Source organism: Pituophis catenifer, unplaced genomic scaffold, assembly GCF_029215685.1.
Source record: "Pituophis catenifer annectens isolate HBS135680 unplaced genomic scaffold, rPitCat1.0.hap2 SCAF_2, whole genome shotgun sequence".
NCBI classification, from domain to species: domain Eukaryota; kingdom Metazoa; phylum Chordata; class Lepidosauria; order Squamata; family Colubridae; genus Pituophis; species Pituophis catenifer.
In genome coordinates this window covers 224,578,451-224,603,751 of record NW_027256882.1, presented here as the reverse complement: position 1 = coordinate 224,603,751, position 25,301 = coordinate 224,578,451, and the positions used below count along the sequence as shown (strand labels likewise).

Genomic DNA, 25,301 nt, shown 5'->3' with positions numbered 1-25,301 from the left:
TCCCCCCAACCCCATCAATGTTGGATGGTCCCATGATCATCTAAGAGTACAGCATATACATAAATAGGAAAACAACTATAGTGGAAAATGAATTTCAATAATAAGTCAATATTTTCTTACCTAAACAGAGAAACAGAATGACTATCAGTCAGCAAAAATCAATGGAAGCAGGAGCAACTTTCTGCTGGCTTCCCCATTGATTTTGCTTGTGGGAAGTTGGCAGGAACACTGGAAACTATGATCATATGACTTCAGGGACACTGCAATGGTCATAACTTTACAAATAAAACTGGTCTGAACATCATGGAGTTTCAGGAGTACCGAAGTAATGGGTTCCAGATTTTTTACACATACTTTAAGTTAGCAGATTTCAGGTACCGGTACCTTGATTCAAAAATTGTGAGCAATGAGATGGCAAAGATTTCTGACATCAGCAAATTATTCAGTGATTTTTAAAAAAAAATTCAGAAAACTCCAAAATAATCAGTCCAAGGTAAAAAAATGGTAAATGCAGATCAGTCAAAAGCACACAATCAATGATGTGAATTGATGCACCCAGCTCACCCTTTCTTTCACATGTACTTTGATTGGGTGTGAGCTGGCAGTAGCTGATCAAGATAATTTATATAGAAATCTTAGTTCTGACCAGCTTGAGAAGTGGAGAGTCCTGGAAGAGAGGTCAGAGTGTTCAAAGCAGTATTTAGTTTGAGTCATGCTGATTTTGGAATCTCTTTTTTGTGTTAATAATGACAGGATCTCAGCACTGCATCATGAGAAGAAATCAGTAAAGACGAATAATAAAAAAAGAAAACCTGTTTGTCTATGGCTTTTAAAGTGTAATCTGGGCACTGGAGATCTGTTCTTCTTACACTGAATTCCAAATATTATTATATTCGATTCTAGGAAGTGATAGATGTTTTTTAAAAATGGAATTTGTACAAAAATGGTATTTTCTAGAACACATTTTATAAGGGGCTGCCTGTGGAGGCCATTTTTTGCAGTGCTGTCAATAAGAAGATTCAAATGCAAATTGCAAGAGATTCGTGTGGAACCTAGTCATTAAATATTGCAAACAATAGCGACCCAGAGATTCGAGTATGCAATATATAAAGTTAACTAATACAAAATTAACAGGACGCGTCTCAAGATATACCCTGCGCTGCGAAATGCGGCTCTGTGGACAGGAACGTCATCTGTAACATAACGCGGGTTCTGGTGCCATTCAGTTGCAAAATCCAGATGATCGAGGTTTTTATGCCATGAACAGTAAATGTTAATTGTGGCGTTTGTGTTGTCCCCGAACGGCTGGATACACCGACGGGATCATCTGTGTTTGTGTGTACACGCGGTGCGTTCAACGCATCGCCACTCCAAGAAAGATAATAAACAAGGGATGAAGAGCGTCTCACTGAATTCAGTGCCGCTCCCCACCGCCCCGAGTAATGCCTATTTAAACGTAAGGATGTTTACTAGATTGCTACCGCGATTGGGTTGCAACGGCGGCAACCCACGGCCGGTGCAGGCAAGTCAAAGGCCAGGCAGCGGAGTTGCGCAACCTCTCCATTCTGCCACGAACATCAGACAACGGACCTCAGATCTGGCGCCTCAAGGGGTCGCGCGCAAAGGGGCGTGGCGCTAGGCCAGGCGTGCTCGGAGAGGCGCGAAGAGGGATTTGAGCACGTGAAACGCCGCCTCCGCGCCTCCCTTCCCCGCCCGCCGTTATTGTCTCTTTAAGGTCGTGGCGAGGGGTGGGGGCGCGCGTGGATGGCGACGGTTTGTGGTGGTCCGGGCTCGTCTCGCGAGATCAGCGTTGGCGCCGTGACCTCCATGTGAGAGCAGCGGCGCTTTGGTAAACAGTCCTCGGGGTTAGGACATGGCTCCCGCCGGCGACCGTTAAGCTTAGCCGAGCCGGCAGCTCCCAACTAAGGTCTTGACAGGGTTTGCCGCCATTCTGGGGTGGCTCGAGAGAGCCGTTGCCGCCGGTAGGTCGCGAGTGAGGCGGGTGGGATCGGCGGACGAGCCTAGGAGGAGTCGAAACTGCTGGCGGGTCGGGTAAGAGGAAGGAAGGAAGGAAGGCCGGCCGGTAACAGAAGCGGCTCGCGCCGCGGCGGTCCTTGAGATTCAGGCAGCAGCTCCTCATCGCCACCCCCGCTTCGCCAAGTGGAAAAATCCGGAGGAGGAACCTCCCGGTCCTTCTGCTTCCCCCACCCCCTCCTCCTCCTTCGGGAGCGCGCCATGTGGATCCAGGTGCGGACCATCGATGGTGCCCAGACCCGAACTATCGACGACCTCAGCCGGCTGACCAAGATCGAAACTCTGCGCGAAAAGATCCAGGAAAGCTTCCGCGTAAGCCCTGAACTGCAGCGCCTTTTCTACCGGGGCAAACAGGTGAGGCAGCCTCGACAGACACTCCCTCTCCCCCCCAGCCTCTCAGCTGTGCGCTGCCTGCAGCTTGAACTGCCGCTCCTCCTCGGTCGAGGGGTTTTCTTTACCGCCGTCTGAGGGGAAAGAAGCAGCCGGAGATGCCATTGTGCTGAGGAAAGGGACCGCGGCGGCGGCGGCTTCGTTTCCCGCCTCCTCCTCCCTTTTCCCGTTAAATGCGAGGCATCTCCTCATCCGCTAGCGGCTTCCCGCAAGGCCGGGGAATGGGGGATTCCTAGGCGGGACTCCCGAGAAAAGCGGGGCGCGCGGCTTCCCTCGGGCGGGGAAAGAGAAGAGGCCGGTGGCGCGAGCCGCCTCTCGTGCGCCTCGCGCTACTTCCGGTGTTTCAACGGTCTCCTTGGCACTGGGGCGCGCGCTCCCCTCAGCTGCCGCTTCGCAGCTGCCCCGAGGAAGTTCATGTCGTCGTCTTCCTCCCTCTCTCGGTTCTCTGCCCTCAGCTTCCCCCCTCCCCATCCCTTTTTTCTCCCCCATCGGCCTGCTGGGAAAACTGCTAGCCAGCTCTGCTGATGTTAAAGAAAAAGCTTTTTCTTCCAGCTTCTTTACACCTATTTGTTTAGTGACCGTTGGAAGTGACAAGTGGCATTGAAAAATAACGGTTTTTTACACTTATGACTGTTGCTGCATCCCCATGGTCACATGATCAAAATTCAGCCGCTTAGTAACTGACTCATTTTTATTGACAGTGCTCTGGGGTCATGTTTTTTTTTTTTTTTTTTGCCATCCTCTCTCAAGCAAAGTCAGTGGGGAAGTCAGATTCACTTAACAACTATTTAACTAACAAGCGCAGTGAATCACTTAAGAACTGTGACAAGGAAGGCTGTATAATAGGACAGAATTCACTTAACAACTGTCTTGCTTAGCAGTGGAAATTTTGGGCTCAGTTGGGATTTTAAGTTGAGGACTGGAGTTTTGATCTCCTGTTCCATCCTGAAGTATATATCTGCAGTCACTAAGAATTGGCATTGGCTTGATGGCAACTGTTCTATCATCTCCTGTTCTCCACACCTTTTATGAATGCTGAGCTTGAACTTTTTGTTTACACTTGGATATATTAATTCAAGATGTTGCCTCCCAATATATATATCTATATATATATCTATATATCTATATATATATATATCTATATATGCATATTCTTTCTAGCCAGGTTTTACCTATGTAAACTTAGTTGTTCTTCAGCCCTAGGTTCTGTGAAATCTCATTCACAAGTTCTTGGGCCCTTTTTCTGCTGCCAAACTGCGACACAGAGTTGCAGTTTGGCAGCAGAATGGGTCTCCCAGGAAGCAACACAGAGTTGCAGTTTGGCAGCAGAAAAAGGGCCCAAGAACTTGTGAATGAGATTTCACAGAACCTAGGGCTGAAGAACAACTAAGTTTACATAGGTAAAACCTGGCTAGAAAGAATATGCACATAAAAGCCTATGAAAAAAGAAAAAAGATACATATCTATATATCTATATATATATATCTATATATATATCTATATATATCTATATCTATATCTATATATGTATATGTATATATATATATATATATATGTATAATAAATGCTGTGACAGTTTGGGTTATTAACCTAGGGCAGGCAAATGTCAGTTTATTTTATGTTGCTATGTTAGGATTGTGTTCTGTTACAACTTGTTTTTAAGTGGTATGGTATCATAGGTATTCCCCTGATATTTCATTGTGATGACAGACTAAAAGTATAAGGAAACTATATCTATTATTAGGATAGGATAGGAGTAGGATAAATAGGTAAAATCTATTCGTTTAATCCAGAGTTAAATAATATAGTAACACTTTGAATGTGTAATCAAAATCATGGTTTTGTTAATTTATTATAACAAAAATGTCCCTGTTACTTACAATGGTGGATATTACATTATTTTAGATTAAAATGATGGAAAACAACATGCACAGTACTTTAAGCTTTCAGAACAAAGATATCATGCAAGTGTACTAAATTAAAGCACATTTTGGTACCTTAAAAGCTGTCAGATTTATTAATGGAATAACTTGTTCATTGTAAATATAGTTTACAATAAATCTATACCATCTAGATTTCCTTTAGTGATCGTGGCTGCAAAATTCATTAAATTATAATATCAATATTTTCACTGATTTATATAACTTATATAATTTATATAATGTTTTTGTTTCTGCTTACAAGCAAACAGAACATAAATATTTTTGGTGCTTTCTAAATGGCCATGCTGCCGTAGTTAATAGTCCAACACACTCAAAGGATATTAGATGTGGGTGCTTTGGTCGTAATCTGTTTTTAACTGCTATGATCTATTTTTCATAGGGAATCTGTTTAAATTCCCATAATAATTAATGACCATGAAAGATAGATTTGGACTAGGAGAAAATAATAGGCCTTATGTCAGGTAATGAGTTTTAAAGTTTAAAAGTGAACTTGAACCTGAATCTCTGGTCTTAGTTCAGCATGTTAATCACTGCACCATACTGCCTGTCTAAAGTACAGTATGTGTTGTGTCAAAATAGTGTGGCTATAATGACGACATGGTTGTATATAAGTTACCAAATTACTGCATTGTAGACCTTAATGTGACGTTTACTGATACTGGAAGTAAGGAATCAAAAGCCAAGGACAGTTATGCAAGACAAGGACACAGAAGAAGAATCAGTAATGGATGCTGTATGTGTAGTAATATTGCTTCAGCTCTGTCTCACAACTGACTGACAGATATATAGAAATGTTGGCAAACCTCATCTTTTGGGTTCAAGTGCTGGCTGACTATCTCATCTCTGTTTATGACATAGGAAAAGATATATTTTGTGGGGTTGGTCTAATGGGAAAAGTAAAAAAGGCATTTATTGTTGTTCTATTCTCACTGATCGTATTAATGCAGACTTAATGCTAAATCATTTAAATATTGCTTATTTCTTATATTAAAATAGTAGGTTTGTATAAGGCATAAAGCAAACAAATCATACTATAGTAATTTGCAAACCTAAATCCAGCTATTTTCTCTTTGCAAATGTTTTCTTTTTCCACTACAGGTAGTCCTTGACTTACGACAATAATTGAGCCCAATATTTCTGTTGTTAAGTCAGACATTTGTTTTGTCCCACTTTACAACCTTTCTTGCCACAGTTGTTAAATGAATCACTGCAGTTGATAAGTTAGTAACCTGGTTGTTAAGTGAATCTAGCTTCCTCATTGACTTCGCTTGTCAGAAGGTTGCAAAAGGGGATCACATGACCTTGGGACACAGCAACAATCAAGTATGAACCAGTTGTCAAGCATCTCAAGTTTTATCACATGATCATGAGGATGCTTCAAAGGTCGTAACTGAGAAATGGTTGTAAGTCACTTTTTTCAGTGCTGTTGTAACTTTGAATGGTCACTAAATGAATTGTTGTAAGTTGAAGACTGTCTGTATTGCATTAGTGTAGAAGAGGATATTGTTTTTAAATTGAAGTTATTATCTCTCTTGCTGTCCATCTTTCTCCCATAAAAGAAAACGCTCTGTTCTTCCTTTGAATAGTTACTAAATAAAAATGCCTATTATTCTGTGATTCTTGGCATGCATGATTTTTATTACTGAATCAATTTTTTGGATTATTCTCTGACATTCTCTGCTATCTCATCCTTCGTCTTGATGACAGGAAGAAAAACTGCTGTTATTTAATTTCTCAGCTTGTAATAAATTTGCAACAGATTCTTTTGTAGTGTCAGCATGCCAGATGGATAGTGAAAGAAATCTTTATAGGGTTCACATATCATGTTCTTCATAGGATATATTATTCTTTTCTGTATAAAGCTATATCTGGAAATATACTTCAGATATGCAGAAGGCTCAGATAGTTTAATTTCTCTGCAAGTACATGTAAAGCAAAAGCTTTACTACAATACTGTGATTGTGGCTAGGAATGTAATTGGGATTACAGTACTGCATATATTATTTTTTTTTACAATAAGTGTGTTTGCAAAGCATGGCCATCCTTGCTTATGGTTAATTATGTCTGTAAAGGTACCAAGTTGCCAACCTCTGGTTTTAGTCTTAATTTTGTTTTTTGAGGTTTTCATATCCAGACATATTTGTTTCCATTCTGTCTTGTTCCAACTAGAAGAAAACATTGTGTCACATTTGTTATATAGTATGGCAACCTTAAACCAAAGTCTGCATTAGTAGTTTGAAACTATGCCACTTGGGAGGAACACTAAGCATATGTAAACTAGACTTGCTGAGTTACTTGATTATTGTTATAAAGTTTCTTGTCCTAAGAATGTACTAACTGATTTCTGGGAGGAAAAAACTAATGAGATTTCGATGGTGAAGCAAGGATAACATGAAATGACTGGGTTTATTTATTATTTATTTATTTATTTATTTATTTATTTATTTATTTATTTATTTATTTATTTATTTAAAGTTTTAAAAGCTGCTTTTTTAGGACTGAAAAAAAATAAAAAGCATAAAAAGCAGTTTTCTTATTTCTTCTTATTTAAATACTGGTATTACATACTGTTACAATGAAGATAAAAGAATTCACATACTTTATAATTTTACTTTTAGATAAAGGCCAAATTTATCCTCTTCAATTAAATACTTATTTTTATTTGTAACTATTGAAAATAGTTGTGACACCATTGGCCATGATGACGCAGTGGTTAGAATGCAGTATTGCAGGCTAATTCTGCTGACTGCCAGCAGTTCGAGTCTTGGTAAAATGAGAACCCAGTTTGTTGGGGGCAATATGCTGACTCTGTAAACTGCGTAGAGTGGGCTGTAAAGCACTGTGAAGCAGTATACAGGTGATCCTTGATCTTTGTGATCCTATGACCACAATTGAGTCCAAAATTTTTGTTATTAACTGAAACATTTGTTAAGTGAATTTTGCCCCACTTTACGACCTTTCTTAGTACAGTTGTTAAGTGAATCGCTGCAGTTGATAATTGACATGGTTGTTAAGTGAATCTAGCTTCCCAATTGACTTTGCTTGTTAGGTTGCAAATGGGGATCACATGACCTTGGGACACAGCAATGGTCATAAGTATGAACCAGTTGCCAAGCATCTGAATTTTGATCACATGACCATGGGATGCTGCAATGGTCGTAAGTGTGAAAAATAGTCATGAGTCACTTTTTTCAGTGTCATAATTTTGAATAGTCACTAAACGAACTGTTGTAAGTTGAGGACTATCTCTTCTGCCTGTATAAATCTAAGTCGGGTGTGAAACTCAAGGCCCGGGGGCCGGATCCACTGGGGGCTTAGATCTGGTCTGTGGGGCCACCCTGGAAACAGCGAAGGACCGGCCCGCAGTGCCTCTGCCAGTGAAAACGGACCTCGGGTGGGCCACCTGCAGCCCTCCCGAGCTTCATTTTTGCTGATAGAGGGTTGCAGGAGGCCATCGCAACCGAAAACAGAGCTTGGGAGCCCGTTTTTTCTGGCAGAGCATTTGGGCCACCACAGGTGCCCCTGACACATCAAGCTGGCCATGCCCATCCTGACCACGTCAACCCCAACCCCCTGAGGTCAAACACAATCCTGATGCAGCACTCAATGAAATCACGTTTGACACCCCTGGTGTAAATGCTATTGCTATTACCTGGAAATTATGGCATGAAGGTTTTCTGCTTCAGAAATTCACCTTGAATATAAAGAGGACGTTGAGAAAACAAAGCTACTTTTTTGCTTTTTTCTTCCCCTAGTTGTATTGATAAGATTTTGAAAGCCTGAATGGAACTTACATTCTTGTGTGATAATAGATGAGGAAATTAATACAGTCTGGACCCCAGTCTGGACCCCTTATCAATAAGATGAGGAAAAATACCTTCCCCAACCTGGCTTCCTGTAATTATACTAAGATCATACTGTAATTTTTTAAAAATTGACTTGAACTCGCAACACATGAGTGATATATTCTCATAGAAGATTAAAGTAGAGAATGGGATTTGAATTTGTGTCTCTAATACCGTTCGTTAAAGTTTGCTTTAACCTATATCAAAAAATGGCCATTTGAGTTCCATGAGTGGAAGATACAGGCAGTCCTTGACTTACTATCATTATTGAACTTTGAATTATGATCATAAGTCATTGTGGTTGTAGGTCAAGACATCACAACAGCAGATCAGATTTTTAAAACATATTTTGCAGTAGTCATTAAGTGAATCAATTTCCCCATGTGTTTTTTGCTGTAAACTACAGATATTTTGAATATAAATACAGAAATTAGTTAAAAAGTGCATCAAGGTCATGTGAATGTGGGACACTACAAATGGCCATATAAAGTGCAAGAGAGGTTTTTTCTCTCTTTCCCTTCAGTTAATATCTCCACTTAACAGTTGCAGCTGAAATGCAGCCGACACAAGCTGAATCAATAAACAACAGAAACTGACAGGATTGGGGTAGGGAAACCCATCAATCACCCATCTAGGGATGGGATTAACCTTTTCCCTTCAGGAAGAAGGACAAGATTACAAACATTTTCATTATAAAGAGTATTAAGTAACACTGCTGTGATCAGCTGATACTCCCTGGAGTTCCCAAGACCTTTTATAGCTGCTGCAGTGTTGGCTACTTCTTGTTTTTTCCTGGGGGAAAAGATACAGGAGGGACAATGATGCAGCTTGATCATACAGGCCGTGAATTAAATGCATGTGTGGTCCAGCCAGCTGTATTGCTTCTGTTGTGAAACACCCAATTTAGAACACAGAGAACATAGAATAATAGAGTTGGAAGGGTTAATGGCTTTTGGCAGAATACCCAAGCTTTCAATTAGCCTGAGTAGCTGCTCTTAGTTTCCCTCTCAGCTGTTGTGTTTGCTTTGGGGTTAACTTTTTTTTTAAAGGGGGAATGGCTGTTTTAAATTTTCTGCATTGTTTTAGTGGTTCCTGGCACTATCCTTTTGGGGTTACTTCCATCTTTTTGAAAACCTCTAGTGATGGAGCACCCACAACTTCTGAAGGCAAGGTATTCATTGGTTGAATGGTCTCACCCTTAGGAAATTTCTCCTTAGTCCTAGGTTGCTTCTCTCTTTGGTTAGTTTCCATCCATTGTTTCTTGTGCCTTTTGGAGCTTTGGAAAATAGATTAACTCCCTTATTTTTGTAGAAGCCCCTCAAATTTCCTGATAGAACAATTAATCAGTGGAACAACTCACATCCAGAAGTTGTACTGCAAATGCTCCAACACTGGAAGTTTTTAAGAAGAGATTGGATAATAATTTGTCTGAAGTGGTGTAGGGTTTCCTGCCTAAGCAGGGGGCCTGGAAGGGATCTCAGAGGTCATCTAATCCAACCCCCTGCTGCAGCAGGAAACCTTACATCGTCTGGATTATTTTGGTGCCTCTAACAGAGAGGAAAATTGCCAGAAAGGAGAAGGAGTTTACTAGGACAAGGCTGCCATGCAGAGGAAGGCAAAGATAGTCTTTGACTTATGACCACAATTGAGCCCAAAATTTTGATTGCTAAGCAAGAGCGTTAAGTGAGTTTCACCACATTTTACTTAATCTGTGACATCTTTTGGCTCTAATAGTGAGTGACGTGAGTGACGTCAAATTGGCCACGTCCACCCGGTCACATGACCACCAAGCCATGTCCCCCAGTCACATGAGCACTGAGCCATGCCTATCCAGTCACATGACCACTGAGCCACACCCACCAAGCCACACCCACAGAACTGGTAGCGAAAATTTTTGGATTTCACCACTGTGTTAATCTAGTTTGGTAATGAAACATCTGGCAGATGAGCAGCAAGCTGGGAGAACAAACCTCTGCCTATAAATAGAGTTTCCTGATACAGGATGACTTTTTGATGGTTTTCCAAAGTTAAATCACACGACTAAATCCTTTTCTAGTATCTTTCTTTAACTAAGAAGTAGTAAAATCCAATACTAAACTGATATTTAGCTCCAGGTTTCCCTTGAAGAGTACGGTATTTCGCTGCTTCTTCTGTTGGAGTGGTAGACAATTTTTGCTATTTCCTTCCATAGACCCTGAAAAACTATTTTGGATATCGAATAACTCTGGAATAGTGTGGAAAGTTTCTCTATAAAGGGAAGGAGCATTTTGTTTTATGTTTATTTAGTTGTAAAATAGAAATATACTAAATAAATGACTATATTCTGGTTCAATGAAGCTTTTCCACCTTTTCATTGAGAGTTCTAAATCCCCTAAAAACTAAAGATACGTTATTAATACCAGCTATTAATCATATATTTTATTTTCATGCAAGCTTTTTCTGTTTTTCATTTTGAGGTTTTTATACTATATTGATTTCTTTTAATATATATTTTTCTGATGGATTTTTTTTTTGCATTTTTTAAATAGCTTGAAGATGGCCATACCTTATTTGATTACAATGTTGGACTGAATGATATAGTTCAGCTTTTGATACGCTCAGAGTCTGATGTTCCTTCTACAATTTTGAATAAAAAAGATGGAAAGCCTGGTCCCTGTGCGGTTACCAACTGTAAGAATAAAGTCAAACAAGGAGCGAACAGTGGATCGAGTTTGCCATCTACATCAGCTCGCTCATTTCTTATAGATCCTGGCATTGGTGAATACAAGGTATTTGTTTTATTTTTTTAATCTTGACTGTGTCTTCTTACATTTCCAAGCTGATTTTGAATTCCTTTAAAAAAAATCAGGACTATGTATTGAACACATGTTCTAAAACAGGAAATACCATATTTTTCAGACTATTAAGACGCACCAAGATTTCGAAAAGGTAAGTAAGAAAAAAAATGGTTTTTGCCTTCACCAGCCCCCAGGAGCACTCTGCAGGCCTCCCAAACCCTCTGCGCACTCTGTTTTTCGCAAAAAATGGGCCCATTTTTTGGCCAATTTTTGCAGAAAAAAAGGGGCACGCAGAAGATTTGGAAGGCCTGCAGAGTGCTCCTGGGGGCTGGGGGAAGGCAAAAATGCCCCCATTTTTTGCAAAAATGGGTGTTTTTGCCCTCCCCAGCCCCCAGGAGCACTCTGCAGGCCTCCCAAACCCTCTGTGCACCCTGTTTTTGCAAAAAATGGGCCCATTTTTCACAAGTGGGATGAGCGGGGTGGGGCTTCGGGAGGCCAAAAATGGCTGTATTCGATGTATAAGATGCACCAATATTTTCACCCTCTTAGGAGGGAAAAAAGTGCATCTTACACTCTGAAAAATATGGTATTCTATAATGATTTCATCTAGTTTAAATCAGATAGCTAGAACAGAGAAGTGCTAGTGGAATAGCAACTTAGCCATACCCTCCTCCTCAGCAGCTTCTAGCTTCATATTTTTTCAAAGCTTGGGCACTCTCTAGAACAGTGCCCCCCCCAACCTTTTGGGTACCAGTGACCAGTTCTGTCGAGAAATGTTTTTCCGTGGACTGGAGGGGGCGTGGTTTTGCAAGCTGCCTGCATCCCACAGATGAGGCTTCACTTGTTTGCGTGGCCCAGTTGCTGGCATATCGCAGACCAGTACCGGTCCACAGATGGGGGGGTTGGGGACCCCTGCTCTAGAATGAAGTGGTTGGTTGTGCTAGGCAAGTATAACAAAGGAGAAGATATCAGATTAAGGCAATTTCTGTAATTAGAAATATGAATTGGCCAGGTGTTTTATGCAGCCTTTTCTAAACTATCTACTTTTATATACTCTATTGGACCAAAGGTCCCATGATTCCAGAATTAAAGTCTGCTGGGTGGAAATTATGAGGGCAACAGTATATTACATTGGAATAAGTTTAGGAAATATTGTTTATGTTCTGACCTAGGCTTCCCGATATGGTAAAAAACACACAATTAGTCCCAAAAATCCCCCCCTTTTTTTTAATGGCTGTGAATTCACAGCACGTGCTGAATCACCAAGGGTTTATAAATAATCCAACAGAAGTCTGCCACAGTCCTTCGGATAAGGCTGGTAAATACCCACCTTTATCTTCTTTGACACGCTGCCAAAGACCTAATTGGTAATTATCTTGGCAAGGCCACACGGAAACACAGAGTCAAAAATGGACAAACCGACACCATCCACAACGTTGCTTCCTGCAAAGGCCCATGTGCCTTTGCTCTTCCTTTATGTCTTATGGGAGGGGCCAATCATTTCCAAGCCTTACTGCCGAGTCATCCCTTTTGTTTTAACTGTTCTTGTTTTCTGGCAGCTCTGCGCATGTGCGCACTAGGAACAGGCTCCCCCTGTTCCTCTGCCTCTCTGATGACCAACTCTGGGGGCTCCGGAGTCTGCACATAACTCCCAGATGGCCCTGGCCCCATCTCTGCCTCCAACGCAGAGCCCTCGTCCGAGCCTTCCCCAGACTCCAGGACTGGCCCATGTTCCTCCCCAGCCTCCTCACTAACTGACTCTGCTGCCAGCTCTGCAGGCTGCTGGCGGATCACAACAGTTCAATAATAATAACTATTATTATTATTGGGCAGCGGAAGTACTGCTTTTGCCCTTCTGTTTCTGGGTGCAGCGCTTCTGCTTGTTGGGCAGTTTCCCTGAAGCTGCCAGCTGCTTTGCTTCTTCCCTCTTCTTGGGAGGCTCACGGAAGGCTTTTTGGCAAATGCAAAATAAGCACTTATTTTTGAGGCGGTCTTACTTTTTCTCCTAATAGGCTGCGGAATGGTCCAGGAATGGATTGATACAGTCTGATCTGCCTGGAGACTGAGTCATAATCTTTTGGCCACGCCTCCACTTCTCTCCGTCAGGCCCCAGTTTTTGACTCAGTCGTCTGACAGACATCTTTGGCAGTTGCTTGTCAATCAATCCATTCCTGGATCATTTACAGCATCAGTTTCCCCACCCCCCTAAATATTTGACAGGCTTGCATGCTGGCCAGATCAGCCTTGGCTGGTAACTCCGCTGCTGCCCTGGGGGGGGGTGGCATCAGTGTTCTGGCCTTTGTCAGAACCCAGGCCATAAACTTTTAATAACAGATGCACCCCCCCACCTTCCCTCTCCTCCGGCAAAGCTCTAGGTCACCAATGCAGCCGCTGATCTACAGAACCAAGCAGCAAAGTGGTCAGCTGAGAAGTGGTCCTTTACAGGTGCTGCCGCCACCATTGATCTTAGTCTCGTGGCGAGGCTTTACAGCTGGGAGGCGGCTTGCTGGCCTGCCGCCGCCGCTGCTTCCGGAAACTCATGGCGTGCCTTTGAACCTGGGCGGCCATTATCTCCCGCCCCAACGTTGTCGCCGCTGCTCTCCTGAGCTGTGCAGCGAAGATGATCATCTGGGAAGCGGCTCATGACGCCGCTTCCCCTTTAGCTCTCACCGCCACCACTGCTCCACGCCACGCGGTCCAGAGCCTCAGCTGAGAAGCGGCTTGTCAGATACTGCCGCCGCCACTGTGGCTCCCAGGGGCCCTGCACTGAAGGGCATCGGTCGCCGAGACTCTCTGCAGCCTCCTGCGTGGTGCGACCTCCTGCCTTCAATGGATTCGTCGCGGAACCATCACCATAGCCTCCATAGTCTCTGTGGTGGCCATCTTGGATTCTGCTTCCACAGGGCGGCCTACTCCGTTGGAGCTCCAATCAGCCTCTGGCTGCACCTTTGCAAGTATTGCCACTATCTGAGCATGCCCAGCATAAAAGGGGGGGGGCTTAGAAAAGCAGTTTTCTCTAGCAGAAAAGAGGCAAGCTCAATTGGAAACCCTGTCACAGTCCACTGATCAGTCTGTTTCCTATCAACCACAACAGGAGTTGAACCACCCCTCGCCCTAGGCATCGCTCCTGGAGGGCGCAGGTGGCCTTTCCCCGGGCTCATCTATAACAACTCCACAGGAGCAGGCTACTAACTGGATCGCTCTAAGACGCACCATCCCTTTGCATGTTCTTCCCAGCTGGTAAACCCCAAGGTTGCCCTGATTCCAGAGCCTTCTGAACTTCACCTGGATGACTTACCAGATAGCATCCAACTATTGGTTTCCAGGGCCATTTCCAAAGGCATTGTCGCCGGCATTCATAGCCACTGCTCTGCCTCCCTGGTCTCAGAATACCTTAGCCGGCAGGCTCATACATCACCTCTGGCCAGTCTCACTGAACCCTCTCACTCGGGGCAGTGTGTATCTGATGTTGGAGGAGGAGACTCAGAGAGACCCTGATCTCACTGATGATGAGGAAGAGGTCTTCCTGGATACCCCGGCTTTCACAGGGCTCTTCCCTTCTGGCCTTTTCAAGTCCTTGTTACACAAGGCAACAGCTACAGCTGGTCTACAAGAGGACGGGCCCATAGCGCAGCCCCCTGCCCCTTGGCAGGGACATGGGATATTTTCAGAGCCGGTATCATAACAGTTATTTGTTCTGGCTCCCAAACTTTCTGGACGTTGTCCAGAACCAGTGGACCAATCCCGCCTCCCTTCCAACTCCTAGTGGCTCAGACAGGAAACACTATAATATGGCCCTGACCTTTAGTCACCTTCTGCAGTTTCCTTCTGTGGACAGTCCTGTTGCTGCCTTGTTGTCTTCTTCACCCTAAATGGCAGGGGATCCTTCTGAGAACCTAAGACCTGAGGATAGGAAATTCGAATTATCCTTCAGAAAGACACACCAAGCGGCTGCCTGGGCAATTAATGCCGCCACCGTGGCGTCTTTCTTCAATCACTCTACCATCTTATGGCTGCAAACAGCTCCAATCTAGATTGCCACCCTCCTAGGCCCGGCTCCACTAGGACCTTAATAAGATCCTTGCCGCCACACAATTCTCTGCTGACGCGACTCTCAATGCCACGAAATACAGCTCCAGGTCCCTAGTTTCATCAATCACCTCTAGGAGGTTATTGTGGCTCAAATCTTGGCCCGCAGACCTAAGGGCCAGGTGGCGATTGGCTGCAGCTCCCTATACTGGGACCAAATTATTTGGGGAGGCCTTTGAACCCCTTTTTGTAGAGGACAAAGATAGGCACAAGGTCTTACCTTCTGCAGCTCGGAGGGCGGACAGGCGAGCCACTCCGTACTCCCGAAGGCAGCCTGTTTGGTTCAGTCCTCAGGAAGGGTCGTCCCAGCAGTGGTCTTATCAGCAGGGGCAGTTTCGCCAGCAAGACAGGCAGCCCTTTCGATACAGGGGCCGTCAGATCGGATCCCAAAGATGGTCCTTTTGCGGAGCTGGCGGTCGCCATTTCCGCAAGCAGAAATGACCTCTCCATTCCCCCCCATAGGAGGTCAATTGAGCCTCTTTGCAGACCAGTGGGCGCTCACAACCACGGACCCCTGAGTCCTCAGGACCATCAAATTCGGTGTACGTTTGGAGTTCCTCTCCAGCCCTCCGGATCACTTTGTACCATGCCCACGACTTCACCAAGTGAGGCCTTATAGAGGACGCCATCCAGCACCACCTCAGCATCAAGGCCATAGAGGCCGTTCCACCAGGCCCAAGGAGACGGGTACTAATCCATCCTTTTCGTGGTGCCGAAGCGTTCGGGGGGCTGGAGAGGAATCCTCGATCTAAAGAACCTCAACGCCCACCTGGTCTACAGGATGTTCAAGATGTTCCCCTCAAGTCCATCCTCAAGGGAACCCGTCCGGGGGATTTCTTGGCCTCGATAAAGCTCTCCGAGGCCTATCTTCATATACCGATCGCCCATGCGCATCGGAAGTACCTTCATTTCAGCTATGTGGATCGCCATCAGCAATTCGGGCTGGCATTGGCACTGCGCTGCTTCACCAAATTTCTGGCTGTCCTGATTGCCCACCTGCGGTTAATCCCGGTGCGACTTCAGTCATACTTAGACATACTGATTCAGGCCTCTTCCCTTCAGAGGGCTCAGGAGGACCTGCAATTGACCCTTCAGACCTTGAGGGACTACGGCTTTCTGGTCAATCTCCCAAAAAGCCATCTAGACCCTGTGATCAGCCTGACCCATCTAGGCGCCCTCATAGACACCAGGATGGGAGAGGTCTTCCTCTCCCAGGACAGGAAGGTAGTCATCAGGACACTGGTGGCCCACATACATCAGCACCCCAAAGTTTCCCTGACTACATTATCATTGTTGCTAGGAAAGATGTTGTCATGCCTCCAAATCATGCCCTGGGCTCGACTTCATTTGCGGAGCCTATAGTGGTTCCTGCTTCCATTCCAACGGGCCAAGGTGTCAAAACTCCTGGACCCTGGTTCGGGTTCCTCTGACTAGAACGTTTCCTCCACTGGTGGATGTCCTCTGCCCTGGACAAAGGACAGTTTTCAAGGAACCTCAGAGGATCTTCATCACATCGGACACCAGCCTATACGGCTGGGGAGCTCACCTTGACCCTATGTGGCGCAAGGTCGCTGGTCCCCCCAGGACCTCGCCCACAATATCAATTGGTTGGAGTTGAGGGCAATCCATCTGGCCCTATGACACTTTCATCTACTAGTGCGAGACCGGCACGTCCTCGTTCTTACGTACAACACCACGGCAAAGGCACATGTCAACCGCCAGGGCAGCACCTGATCGTGGCACCCTATGGAGGAGGCCCTCCGCCTCAGGAGATGGGTGGAAACAAATGTCCTTTCCCTGAAGGCGGAACACATCACGGGCACCTCAAACGCTCAGGCAGACTTCATGAGGACCACGGTGGACAACGCCGAATGGTGTCTCCATTCCGATCTCTTCCTGGACATCTGTTCCTGCTTCTGGTGGACTTATTCGCCTCCAACCTGAATGCGCACCTTCCTCGCTACATCACGAGGTTTCTGACCCAAGGGGCAGAAGGGACCAATAAGCTCTGCTGCGACTGGCCTCCCGGCCTGCTCTACGCCTTCCTGCCCTACACCTGATCCCAGGGGTGATTCACAAGATCATCACGGAATGGGCGGAGCTGATCCTAGTGGCTCCTCATTGGCCCCGTAGACTGTGGTTCGTGGATCTTGTCACGCTGTCCATCTCACAGCCTTGGAGGATTCCCTCACGGAGGATCTCTCTCAGTCAGGGGGTCCTACTCCATCCGGAGCCTCAGTGGCTCCAACTGACTGCCTGGCACTTGAAGGGGTCCTCCTGAGGCGGGATGCCTTCTCTGATAGTGTCATCCAGACCATTCAGGCGGATAGGGAGCAATCCATCATCCGGATTTACAACCATCTGGCAGGTATTTTCTATCTGGTGCGCTGTGCGCACCATTAACCCTGTCTCAGCTTCTGTTCCACAGGTGGAGTTTCTTCAGGATGGCCTCAACACGGGATTGGCTCACAACACCATCAGGCGGCATGTGGCTGCCCTCTCCACCATCCTGTCGGGCTCGGACAGGGAGCCCCTCGCCCACCAACCCATCATCCTCCGGGGTGCCAGTAATCTGCAGCCTCCAGTTTTACACCGCTATCCCACTTGGGATTTACCTAAGGTATTGCGGGCCCTGACGGAGCTTCCCTTTGAGCCTCTGAGAACGTCGAGCCTCTGCCACCTCACCCTTAAAGTGGTCTTCCTGATGGCTATCACATCCGTAAGGTGCATCTCCGAGCTGGTGGTCCTCTCAGTAAGGGCCGATCTATGCATATTCCATCAGGATGAGATCATTTTGCGGCTCAACCCATCATTCATTCCCAAAGTTAACTCCTGGTTTCACCGTGCTCAGGAGGTCATCTTGCCTAACGTTTGCCCTCGGCCTTCCCATGCCTTGGAAAAGAAATGGCATACCTTGGATGTGCGACGAGCCCTTAAGGTGTACATTTCCCACACTGCACCCTCCAGGAAGTCCGAGGCTCTTTTCGTTTCATTTCAGCCGACTTCACTTGGCACCAGGGTGTCCTCTTCGTCCGTAGGTCGCTGGATCAGGGCGTGTATTGCCCATGCATATGAAACAATCGCACTGCCACCACCTAGACGCATCACTGCGCATTCTACTCGTAGTGCAGCGACCACTGCTGCTTGGACCACACAAGCCTCCCTTGAGGAGATTTGCAGGGCGGCTACCTGGACCACTCCGTCTTTAATCAAGCATAATAAACTGTACATCTTTGCCTCTGCGGAGGCGTCTTTCGGGAGGAGGGTCCTCTAACAGGTTCACTTAGCTCTAGGCCCATCAGCTTCCTGCCCTTAGGACAGCCAGGCTTTGGTATGTCCCATTCCTGGACCATTCTGCAGCCTATTAGGAGAGGGGGCATTGGTCCTACCTAAACACCGATTCTCTTTGGCTGCGGAATGGTCCAGACCCACCCGTCATCATGTGGGCCTGGAGCCGGGGCTTTACTGATGCTCTGGCTTAGCTTCTCTTTCAGGTCTTTCATCACCAAAAACTGGGGCCTGATGGAGTGACGTGGAGGCGTGGCCAAAAGTATAGCCTGATCCAGGCAGATTAGACTATATCAACCCATTCTTGGACCATTCCGCAGCTGAAGAGAATCGGCGTTTAGGTAGGACCAACGCTCCTTTTGAGGTGCAGCAGGCCAGACTCGGTGTGCTGGACGTGCCGTCGCCTTCATTCCGAACCTTCAGGGTTTGGAATGGTGACTTTTTGGCGAACAGGAGGAAAATGGAGAGGGGGATTTTGCTGCCTGTCTTCCATTCCTCAAGCTCAGCACAGACTGAGGGAAGGAAGACAGGCAGCAAAATCCCCCTCCCCATTTTTCTTCCGTTCACCAAAAAACCTCCATTCCAAATGCTGAAGGCTTGGAATGGAGGTGATGGCGCGTCCAGCTCACCAAGTCTGGCCTGCTGCACCTCAAAAAAAGTAAGACTGCCTTGAAAATAAGCCCAAGTGCTTATTTTCAAGTATAAAACTAAATAAGACTCTGTTTTATTTTCTGAGAAACACGGTAGATTCCTGGTAACTCCCTGGACAAATCCCTGCAATTCTTTTTGACAAGATTTTGGAAATGGTTTATCATTGCTTTCTTCCTAGCGTTGAGAGAGAGCGACTGGATCATAGTCACCTAGCTGACTTTGTATCTGAGGCAGGACTAGAACTCATAGTTTCCCATTTTCTATCCTGGTCAAATTGGCATCAAATTGGCTCTCTTAAATTAACTAATTAAAAACAATTAGATTTCTATCCTACATTTTATTTACTGGCTAAAGGTGAGTTATAGTGCATCTCCATTTAACCCACAGAAACCTGAGGAGGTAGGTTGGTCTGAGAGTTTCCATGTTAGGACCTTCCTGATAGTATTCTAGATCAATACTATAGTACACTGGCTATTCCTGAGTAGGCTATTCAAATAGGCTTTATTTTTGTTAAATAAATGAAACAAAATTTTGTTAATTTTTGTTAAATAAGAGGAAATAACAGGGTTTTCTTTCTCCACCCCACTGCAGTGCGTGTTTTTTATGTCTTTCCAAATAACAATAGTTGCCTTTGCATTTAGTACTGAAATCTGCCCTAGGCATCTCAACATAATATGTTAGTTGATTTGAAACAATCATTTGATTAGGGATCTTGTGTTTGAATTGTAACCAGTATTATTTCTGAATCCTTAAACTGGATTAGTATATTTTTTCAATATCACTGTCCCTCTCTAGAATTTTTTTATTTAGTTATGGGAAGAAAAACTTTTCTTCAAACTGAGAGGCTCTTGATGGAAGTTTGCAGACTTGTAAACTATATACTCCCCTTTTCCTATATTTAGTTAGAACCATAAACTAATCAATGTAGTTTCATAACATTTTTATGAGATGAAACATTAATTAGAACTTTAGTTAATGTATTATGTACTTAGAACATATACTAATATAGCTTAGTAGATGATTGTGATTGCTTTGTCCAGAAAAGTTTGTTTGTTTTTTCTGTTTTACAAGAAACAGGACAATAGTAACATTTACTTTTCACCTTTAACATTATACAGTACCTGGTCCTAAACACTTCATTGACCAAACAAAAACCAAATACCTTAAGGAAAACCAACTGAAAATGTTTTATCAGTGGCATATGTCTCCAACCAGATTGGCAAAAATACAACCTAAAAATAGCCCGATTTGTTGGAAGTGCAAAAAGGCACAAGGGACTTTCTATCATTTATGGTGGATGTGCCCGGCAGCAAAGAAATTTTGGTCTAACATCAAAAATGGTTGGAACAAATAACAAAAACACAGATTGAAAAAGAACCAGAAACATTTCTATTAGGAATCTTTAACAAATCATACCCTAAGGATATAAATATCTCACAATTCACATATTAACTGCTGCAAGAATAACCTACGCAAAAAATTGGAAGCAAGAAAAAACACCAAGTGAAACAGAAATAATAGGAAAAATTTTAGAATGCGCTGAAATGGATAGGTTAACCAAAGAATTACAAGGAAGAGAAGAATCAGACTATTATAAAATATGGAATAATTGGTATAATTGGTTAAAAATCATAAATATACAAAAAATATAGGGGGAAATATTACCGACTTAAATATTTATATATAATAAAAAATGTTATTAGATTAAGGAGAGGTGAAGGAATATATCATAAGTAGAATTGTAGAATGTCACTCTGAAAAAATGCTTAAGAAATTATATTCTTTTTGTGTATATGTTGTATAAATGTTTGTTGTGTATATGTTACGTATGTCTTTTAATATTTATATTCAATAAAAACTACTTTAAAAAAAACCCCAAATACCTTTCTGCTAAGCTGGATTGACAGTGAGAAAGCATGAGTTATTAAAAAGAGGGAAGCGATGGAGAATTTATATCAAATTTATAACTAAGGATTCCTTTACTTCCAAATGACAATCACTTAAAATATGAGCCAGCGGTGTCTCAGCTGCTAAAAAAGCCAACATACAAGTAGTTCTAGGCTGCTTTAAAAGAGGGATTGAATCAAGATCACATGAAGTGTTACTACCACTTTATAATGCCCTGGTAAGACCACACTTGGTCGCCACATATTAAAAAAGATGTTGAAACTCTAGAAAGATTGCAGACAAGAGCAAGAAAGATGATTAGGGGACTGGAGGCTAAAACATATGAAGAACAGTTGCAGGAATTGAGTATGTTTAGTTTAATGAAGGACTAGTAGTATTACAATATCTAAGAGCCTGCCACAAAGACACAGTCAACCTATTTTTGTCTTAAGGGCAGGACAAGAAACAATGAATGGAAACTAATCATAGAGAGAACCAACCTAGGACTAAGGAGAAATTTCCTGACAGAACAATTAATTGGTAGAAAGACTTGCCTCCAGAAGTTGTGGGTGACTCCAACACTAAAGGTTTTTAAGAAGAGATTGGACAGCAATTTGTCTGAAATGGTATAGGGTTTCTTACTTGAGCAGGGGATTGGACTAGAAGACCTCCAGAATCCCTTCCAACCGTTCTGCTTACTGAGATTAAACTTTTTATCAGGAAATCTCTTTGTTATGGAAGTTTATCAAGAAAGTGTTTAAAGTATCAACAGGACATCAAAAAATAGTAAAATATTTGCTTTGCAAAACTGAACTCTCCCCCCCCCCCCCCGCCCAGAACTAGTCTTCAAAAATATGATCATTAGAATCTTGGAATAACTTTATTGTCACTTTGAATGTACACTAATCCTCATACATTAAAATGAAACGTCATTAGCTTTAACTTAGTTTATAATTTTAGATTGTATTCCTTCCTAAATCCCAGCTATGGTCATGAAACAGTCAAACTTTCAAACACAACTGTTCACCTATAATCCGTTGATTAAACACAGCTTTATTGAATCTCTACTAATCCTAAAACTGAATGTGTTACAGAAAAGCATTTTTCTTACATTGTTTATTGTGAAAATGCTTTCTTTAGTATATATAACTGATTAGGTATAATTTCCAATTTAGTATATTGTTAACTATTTCTTCTATTAAAGAGAACAAATTATATTTTTTGATCAAAAAATATGAAGGCACGACCAAATCAGAGAAAATTCAAAATAATTATTCTTGTGCCACAAGCCCTAGTAAAACAGTTAAGCAGAAATCATGCCATGCTATATCTTTGTATATGCCTGCTGGTTATCTGTTTGTAACCTCCAATTGATAGGAATAGTGCATCACAGGGCAACAATTAACGTACCTCAAATGGGCTAACTTAAAGAATGCATCCAAAATCCCAGACCCGTGGGATTAAAATTGGGCAAAGTTGTGGTTGGTCCAATGGTACCATGCCTCTGGTGTCTGCCACAGTCACATAATTGTAATTTCTAATGCTCCCTTCCAGTTTTCTACAAGGAAAGTCAGTGGTGAAACCAGCAGGAAAAATGGTTTCTACACTCACTGCTCTTGCCTCATGTGGTCATTATGTTTCTCTGAAATAATTACCCAATGGGTCACAGATTGTCTAGGTTTTTTTTTTTTTTTTTGCTTTAATTTATATGCCGCCCTTCTCCGGAGACTCAGGACGGTTTACAATGCATTAAGCAATAGCCTTCATACTTTTGTATATTTTACAAAGTCAGCTTATTGCCCCCACAAACTGGGTCCTCAATTTACCTACCTTAGAAAGGATGGAAGGCTGAGTCAACCTTGAGCTTGGTGAGATTTGAACTTGCAGTAATTGCAAGAAGCAGATGTTAATAACAGTGCTTTAGTCCACTGTACTACAGGCTCTAGTTAAAGTTTTAATGTTTGTTGACTAAATTATATGGTGTAATGCTTGATGTGTGTGCAGTATTGGGATTCTAAATCAGGCAAAGAAACTTCGATTCTGATGTAGCCTCCCTTGAGGTACCTGTCATAGTCCTTAAGGAGTGATGTTTTTTCCTTGGCTTGAACTGTAACTACAAGGGCTTAGGAAAATATGAACTATGAATGTGACAGTTTATGTCTTGGTTTACTCTGGTTCCTGATTTCTGTTGGAAAACTTTTAAATAGTTGTTATGGAATCTCTGAAAATTAACAGATTGATAATATAACATTGAGAATTTTCTTTTATTACAGTACTGTAATTTGGTGTTCTTTATTGTGACTGCAATTTTTTAAAATGATATTTTTCTGGTTTCTGACATGCTTTTATAAGCTGTATTCAGTGTAAACCCATGCGCTGCTTGATGTGGCTGAAAATGTAAAAAGCCTTTTTATTTGCCTTGTTTAATATTCAGTTACCATAGAAATTTGTTGAAATACATACTGCTGCAGCTAGAATTCAAGCTTTGTTAATAGTTCAGTTCTTAGAAGCCATTTACCTATGCTTCTAACTTCAGTGCTATAACTGAAGTAGGGTGATAACTCTCATTCTTATGCCAGAAAAGTGCTGTTTCTTTTGTGAGGCTTATGATCTAGTGGTTCCAGTGAATGGATTATGACTAGATTCAGTCTTTAAAATAGTTTCATCCAGCTTATCCTCTGTTACACTCATTCCTTCATTTCTCTGTATAGAGGATAAAGCAAATGGACACAGTGTCCAGGTTCAGAGGGACAAAGTAGAAGATCATATAAAATGGCTGGAACAAGAAGGCCCATCATTCTTATAAAATAGTACTAAATGTGTCCCAGTATTTTTGTTAGGTTCAAGTTCATATATAAATTCAGCTCCTACTATTTTTCTGAATGTATTTTCACACACAAAACACACACACACACACACACACACACCATCCTTGTGTTGTTGTTCTTTTGAACCTATTGGTTTTATAGCCGGTTATTCCCTTTTTTTCAGTATATGCTTGTCCTTGTGCATGGGTGATTTTTCTTTAATCCATTCCTTCCTTTCATCAACTTTCAGCCTCGTATCTCTTTCCTCGTATAGAGGACTATCAGATCTTATGTTGCCTTTAAGTAGTTCTGAAAGTGATTTTCCCTAATAGAGGATCATAAAAATGGACGCTATCTGTCTACTTTCATGACATTTGTAGAATTACGTTTGCCTTTAGAAATGTAACATTTAGATTGGGTAATGGGAATATTAGTCCTTATTTATAATTATTGGTTTATGATTGTACTAGATTTCATTTACTGGGAAATACTGCAATATTGGGACCGTTGGTGAGTCAACAGCGGATCAGAGGAGGAGTCTCTGCGGGACAGAGATGACAGTTGCTCTTTATAAATTATGATTTAAAACGAGTTGAATTAAATCAAGCCTTTTTACTAGTGATTTAAATCGTGATTTAAATCGACTTGATTTAAATCAAATCCACCCTGGATTACAGGTTATTTATAAATTGGACAGACAAATTTTATATTACATATAAATATGTGCAACATCTATTTTTTTTTAACACAGAACAGCTTTCTGAAATGAAAATTTACAGATGTGAGAACTCTGGGTTTGTGTAGGTGCGTGTGCATGTAGATTTCATTTCTGGGATATCTCCGTTCAAAGGGCCGCCCTACAGCTGATCAGTGTTAAAAGAAAACAAATGAGTAGATCAGTGCCTGCAAAAATAAATGGGTAGACCAGTGCCTGCAAAAATACAGGAGTAAATCAGTGCTTGAAAAAATAAATGGGTAGATCGGTACAACTCTGCAAACAGTTAAAAACCTGGTAGACCAGTACCTCTGCTAAATCTTAAATAATTGTCATATGACCATCAAGCCACGCCCACAAAATAAGCCACGCCCACAGAACCAGTAATAAAAAATTTTAGAACCCACCCCTGATATGTTTATATACGAAACCGCCCCTCCTTGTTTCCATTCTTTTTTCAAGGCAAAACTTTATATAGAAGTATCATCTCAGAAGGTGGCAGCACTTGACATACCTTTTCTGTGCTCACCTTTTAAAAATGTGATCATGGAATCCATGTAAGTGGCCTACTGCTTCAAGCCTTGTGATCATCGCTTCCAAATAGTCCCAGTTTACTTTTTAGTTAATCTACAGGAGACTATCACTTCCCCTTTCCCCCTACAAAGTTAGTTAAACCACTATATTCTTGTTATAAATGATGAAATACAGTAGATTTAAGCATTTTTTCCCTGTGTCTTTTCCTTCTTTCGTACCAAATTCATTACATTCTTTTTTTTTGCAGCTGGCAGCAGAGGGACAATGATTTTAAGCTCATTGCATGTAGAAAGAAAGATAACTTTTCTTTCTCCTCCTGGAAAATATGTATGTGTGTATAT

The 25,301-nt window shown here is 42.7% G+C and overlaps 1 protein-coding gene across 4 annotated transcripts in view; it reads left to right on the top strand.

Moving 5' to 3' along the window:
- The first annotated feature begins 1,875 nt into the window (after positions 1-1,875).
- Positions 1,876-25,301, top strand: part of UHRF2 (ubiquitin like with PHD and ring finger domains 2) — an 84,734-nt gene continuing 61,308 nt past the window's right edge. For 3 of the 4 annotated variants that reach the window (XR_011600078.1, XM_070938603.1, XM_070938605.1), the window contains exons 1-2: positions 1,876-2,388; positions 10,741-10,980. Coding sequence is in view for 3 of the 4 variants with exons in the window: in XM_070938603.1 (XP_070794704.1) it covers positions 2,236-2,388; positions 10,741-10,980 (393 nt within the window). In the remaining variant the exon portion in view is untranslated. The remainder of the gene's footprint in view (positions 2,389-10,740; positions 10,981-25,301) is intronic. The other variant, XM_070938604.1, reaches the window with a different exon arrangement.